At 37.4% G+C, this 6,203-nt stretch overlaps 2 protein-coding genes across 2 annotated transcripts in view; one reads left to right on the top strand and one right to left on the bottom strand.

Moving 5' to 3' along the window:
- Positions 1-2,323, bottom strand: part of LOC110464947 (cyclin-related protein FAM58A-like) — a 13,201-nt gene extending 10,878 nt beyond the window's left edge. The window contains exon 1 of the mRNA XM_021520439.1: positions 2,228-2,323. Coding sequence (XP_021376114.1) covers positions 2,228-2,288 — 61 coding nt within the window. The 5' untranslated portion in view covers positions 2,289-2,323. The remainder of the gene's footprint in view (positions 1-2,227) is intronic.
- Positions 2,324-5,579: 3,256 nt separating this feature from the next.
- Positions 5,580-6,203, top strand: part of LOC110464932 — a 14,651-nt gene continuing 14,027 nt past the window's right edge. Inside the window, exon 1 of the mRNA XM_021520411.1 lies at positions 5,580-5,947. Within this exon, the coding sequence (XP_021376086.1) occupies positions 5,914-5,947 (34 nt within the window). The 5' untranslated portion in view covers positions 5,580-5,913. The remainder of the gene's footprint in view (positions 5,948-6,203) is intronic.

Below are 6,203 nucleotides of genomic sequence, written 5' to 3'. Positions count from 1 at the left end.
ATATATTTAGTCCGATCCTGCCCCGTTCCTGTAATTGCAATTCTTTTATCAAATATACCTTATACCAGATAAGGATAATTAAATATATACAATAAATATATATAAATAAGTCCGATCCTGCCCCGTTTCTGTCCGTTCCTGTAAATCGTCGACCGTTCTTGCCCAACCATATCAATACAATACTATTTTTAAAATCGTTGCAATCCTTTTATCAAATGACGTACATGTACCCGATAAAAAAGATATAATAATATAAATATAAATATATATATAATTTAGTCCGATTCTGCCCCGAATGGCGATCATGTAATTGCAATTCTTTTATCAAATATATCTTATACCCGATAATGATACTTAAATGTATTCATTAATGTATAGGCCTATATAATAATTGATAGATTTCTGCCCGTTCCTGTAAATCGTCGAACCCCTAATCACGGCATTTCGGTGATGTTTTTGGCACCAAATCGCATATTTCCAGATAAAATATGGCAGATGGAAGTAAATAATAGGGGTGACTATTGCGGCCAATTTCACAATTGCAATATTATTGCTATCGCGGAAAAACTATTGCAATATTATTATTATTGCACTTTTTATTGCGATAGTATTGCAATATTATTGGTTAGATAACATTAAGCCGTAGTAAGTTAACTATGTTTTAAATCACGAATTTCAAATGTTTAATGCTATCTAGGGTTTCTCTAAAACAACTTACTGCCTGGTTTATATGTTTCTATTTGTCAGTTGTCATTGTGTTTATAATTGATAAATACAGATGTAAAAATAATAAAAATCCACAAATGATTGAAACTTAAACTCGCTTTTTAGTTTTTATTTGTCCATCTTAGAATCAAGAGAATGACACTTCTATAGAGCTTTGTCGCCTCTAGTTCAGTACTAGTATTGTTCATTGTTCAACATACAGTTTCCAGTTCTTCTTTAGAAAGATTAGCTTGTCCACATAGTCAGGTCTCAATGCGGACCTCTGAGCAGTTACAATGTCGCCCGCCGTGGAAAGATTCTCTGAATTCAGAGAGTGACCTCCCCTAAATCAGTGTAGCGACAAGCGATGCGGAACAAACGTAGTGATGACTCGGACATTTTCGGGGGAATTCCCAGACCGGAATATTTACATGTTTAAGGTTCCGAAAAGATGATTTTAATAACTATTGAAACAATCGATATCTGACNCCCCAATAAAATATGACAGACGGAAGTAAATAACGTCTACAAAGGTGATATTTCACAGTAATAAAGAAGTATTTGGTTCATAACTGGATCGTATGGGGTAGTATTGGGTAGTATCGGGTAGTATTGGGTGGGATTGGGTAGTATTGGGTAGTATTGGGTAATTAGATCTTTGTGAATCAATTCACCAAATCCAGCAATATAGTTTGAACAATGTTTTCGTGTTGTGTGTGTCTGTGTGAATATTATATATATTTATTCATGTTTTAACTTTTATTAAAATCATGTAATGGTAAATGTATGACGGGAGAAGGCTAGGATAAGTAGCAATAACTTTTATCCAAATCGATTGTTTAAAGGAAAAAGACAATGGTACATGTATCTACAGAAGAAAAAAAAAGAAAAATCCTGAAACGACCTTTGACATGTCCTGAAACAACCCGAATTTTTTTCCCCGAAACGACTTATTACTGAAACGACCTGACAACGACAGACTGGGTACGTGGGTCCTTTGTCTTCAGAAATTAAGGTTCAGAGGGGCAATCCCTCTCAAAGTTGAAAGACGGATGTGTGTAAAGATCTATTGACTATTTGACAGTTAACCTTTACATTTACCAAATCCGAAGTCAAATGATAATTTCCCTAAAATTTTAGGGGCAAATCATAGGAAATAGGTGTTTTCTTCCAAAACCAACAGCCAGCCCCATCCTGGGAAGTCAAACACATATAACGGTCTACTTCATCAAATCATATCATCACCTTAATAGCTTCTGAGTCCGTGATATTATGAAAGGCCTGAACAACTAAACAGGTTGGGAGCCCACCCTAACATGTGAGACTGTCCCTTATTTACCTACTGTTAATCATAAACTAGCAGTGTTTATTTCTCGATCCATTAATTCCATTCGTCAAAACTGGTGACGATGAGTGCAAATACCTTTGTTTTTCTAGTTATATGCCGAGTCCATATGCATGAAATTTATAATAAGACAGACTGATTAACAAGATTCGATGCATCATGTTTAAATATACTCACCAGCTTCATACATAAATCTTACAACACGAAAATTTACTCGGCTCTCAGTGGTAAACGCCATTCCTGCCCAGACAACAAGAGTCTGGTTGAACGAGACTATCCGCCGGTACAATCAGTACATTTCCGGTTTTACCTTATCGCTACATTGGCCTGATTTGTGGGAGGATCAAGATGTTTCCCGCGTCTTTTTAAGATGTAGTTGCAAGCCGTGAGAATATCTCTGTCTAAGAAATAAAGATTTGTTTGGTCTCTAAGGGATTTCTAAAACATATTTCCACCTATATCCACACTGCAAACTTTCGGTTTTTACTATTTTATTAATATTATTTTCCATTATTTTTCCTGTTGCGGTACCATGCTCACTCATAATTTAGTTAGAAATCTCAGTGTATTATTTTTCGAAGGTGTACTTTTACTTTTATTGAGAGACAGAAAAGGGGAAGTATTTAGTGTCAGACAGTAAAGGTAAAGCAGAGAGGAAAGTATAGATTTAGAGAAAGTAAATAGGATCAGCAGAATGATGCGAAATAGTATACCACCGGTCAATACTGGTATAATCACGGATCTAATTCCGTGGTATAATGTAGTAGGTATTATGCAATAGCTATCTTGCCAGACAATGGTCTTATTCAGGTACATAAGTTTTTTTCCCCTTTTTTTTTTAATTCATTCGTAAATTGTTGAGCCCGCGCCTCCCCTTTACCATATACGTGTATGCGTTATCTCAAGTTGACAATGCGCACAAACAACAAGTCTCCGAAAAGATACAATGTTGTACACTGCTTCTGAAATCAAGGACGACACCGACCTCAAACGTTCTATCGACCAATCGACGAGCCAGATGCAGTGAGTGACACGCTGAAACATGTTGAACACGGCTTAATTGTTGACGCCGTAACGAATTTGATTGTATTTTGTATTGGATGATGATCCTTAACCGTGTTCAATAGTGCTTCTATTGAAAGAGTATTGTGCAATCTACCTGTTTGTAGATGAATGACTTCAGAATCAGAGGTATCCCATTGCCTATCCTATTCTATTTCCCTATTTGACCAATTATACCAAATAACATATTTTCTTTATCAACTGAAAAATGTATAGTAAGAGCATTTAAAAGTGTTTCAAAAAACGCCATACAGTTTTGAAATGCATTACATTCCAATAAGACATGTGTGATTGTCTTTTTTTGCATTACAGAAATTACAAGTAGGGTTATTTGAAAGATTACATGGTAGCCATCTCGGATCGCAAGATGGCCATCATGTATGAATCACCATCGTGTCAGCGTCATCGCTACAGAAGCTTCATTTATTCGCTGACATTGACCAAACTTTATACAAAGGTCGACAGAATTCCGTCGTCTAGTTTCCAGCTTGATAAACAACAGGCTTTGTTGGAGGATTGTCTACTGTTTTGTTTGGGTTTTTTTCTGACAGAAAAGCTCTCTTTGTGCCTCAGTGGCGTGTTTTACCAGAAAAAACAAAAAACAAACGTGGCGCAGTTTGGCATCCATTACTAAGCATGTGACTGTTACCCTTTTCGAGAAGACGAGGATACCATGACTGTTTGTCTGTATCGAAGGCTCACGACACATTCTCGGAATTCTAGGGGTAACCATCCTCGATACTTCAGGGGTTACGTTGTTTAAGACCAATCGCTTATCATATACCTAGCCTTTGAATAGCACAGAGGAGAGACACCCGACTTCAAAGTCGGTCAATTTTACCGCTATGATGCCGTGTGATTCATTTGATGTACATCAAAGGATCTCACTTTTCTTATTTTCTCATCCATTTTGTCATGACATTTCCCAGAGGTTCAGAAAGGGTAAGTGACGTAACCACTGGAGTGTCGAGGATGACGGGTAACATTCACTCAATTCCCTGCACCCCTGGAATATGTCAAGATAAAATTGAAGGCTCGCGGTTAGCGATTTGATTAGTTTCAGGTGAAAAAACTTACCAATCGCTAAGCTGATACCTATTCTTTGAAGATTGCTGAGGAACGACACTCGATCTCAAAGCCGGTCATTTTTACCGTTACACTACAGCGCCATTCTTTTTATGTACATCAAAGGATCAAATTAGCCTACTCGTATCATCCACAAGGTGGCGCACACTTCAGCGTAGCTCATGTCCATTTTCTAGACCAGTAAACCACTCTCTTCACCTACCACAGCCAGGAATACTTCCTTGGAGGAAAGGGTTTGTTGTTCTTTTTTTCTGACAGAAAAGCTTTCTTTGTGCCTCAAAGGAGGTCTTTTGTTTTATTGCAAAGACGATTTGGGCCTAAAATACCAAACATGAGCTCCTTGCCTTTTCAAGTGAACAATTTAATAAAACAAATAAAAACTTGAATAACCCCTATCAGAAAGAAAAAATGGCATTTAAAACGTATCCCAATATATAAACTATGATAATATAGAAAATGTATACGTAGATGATATGACTACATTGACAGTCGAGCCTCGCTAATCCGGATACGTGGAACAGCTACACTATCTTATCCGGACACTTTGGAATTCGAACCTCACCTATCCAGCCACGTAATGCAATAGTTCAGTCATATTTAGCTGATCCGGACACATGGAAAGTCAATCCCCTTAATCCAGAAACGTTTTGCAGCCGAGTCCTGCTCATCCGGCATGGTACTGTACAGCCAAATCCCTTAATCCAGACTCACTGGTAGCGTCAAACCTCGCTAATTCGAACATGAGTCGAATCTCGTTAATAACTCTCTAACTTTATAAAATCAAGCCTTAAATCTGGACATTAGATCCTTCAGATTTCTTTTCTGATTTACAATTTCTGCATATTGCGAAATGCGACTTCTACCTTGTAATGAATCGATTTGCTTGTTTTATGAATTTTATGTCCGTTACAACTAATACGGTGACTGATTGAGGACGTTATAACGAGATGTAAAGTCGTTATAACGAGATACTAAGTCGTCATAACGAGATGTTAAGTCGTTATAACGAGATTCTAAGTCATTATAACGAGATGTAAAGTCGTTATAACAAGATACTAAGTCGTTATAACGATATACTAACTCGTTATAATGATATACTAACTCGTTATAACGAGATACTAAGTCGTTATAACGAGATAAAACTATTCTTTGGATGTCCTCAATCAGCCACCGTAATCTAAAGTTTCTGTATGGTAATGAAAATTATATCGAGTTAAACAAAATATTGGATATCCTTTCCAACATTAGATGACATTAAATATAAAAAAAAAATCTTTGTGAGAACATAAAAAGCATGAGATGACCTACATGTATGTTAAAGGTATATGATTATACGAGTCCTTGTGGGCATACACAACAGTAAATAAGGCATTGTTTACGTGAGTGTGTGTATATGGCGACGTGCGATTTAGTTTCGTATGTGTACGTATATATACATACATAACTACGTAGGACAAGGTGTTTCTCTTTCACTTGCTGTTGTATGTATAGTAAACATAAAAGTAGAAGAAGAAAAATGTGCATTGAGTCAAGCGTGACTTTAAAATACCCGACTGTACACTAGCGGTAACAGAGCGTAACGCCACTACATTGTGAACTTACCCGTAAACACGACTAGGTTACGCAAGTTGGACGGAACAGGGAAGTAATCTAAGTCCGTGGTGTTATGTGAAATAGACTGAGTGAAATTACACAAACCAACTGTCGTGTTCAAAATGGACATACCAACAGCAGTAGTACTCCTGCAAGGTAGGTCAGTTTATATGTCGGGTAATCGGCAGGTCACAGGTGTCTATTGACTGACACTGGCATAATACCCCCCCTCTCCCACAACACCACCGACTTAGACATTTTGACAAGTAGATGACTGGTATTGGTCGCCAAATATATATATCTGTCAAAATGTCGTAGTCAGGAGTCGGGGCAAGAGGAAACTCGGGCTACACCACCAGGTGTTTTGTCTATCGTCTTGTACCAGTAAACACTACTCCTTGCACTCCAGACC

Source organism: Mizuhopecten yessoensis, unplaced genomic scaffold, assembly GCF_002113885.1.
Source record: "Mizuhopecten yessoensis strain PY_sf001 unplaced genomic scaffold, ASM211388v2 scaffold11043, whole genome shotgun sequence".
NCBI lineage: Eukaryota > Metazoa > Mollusca > Bivalvia > Pectinida > Pectinidae > Mizuhopecten > Mizuhopecten yessoensis.
Note: the sequence above shows the minus strand (reverse complement) of the source record. Positions and strands in the feature narration are given on the sequence as shown.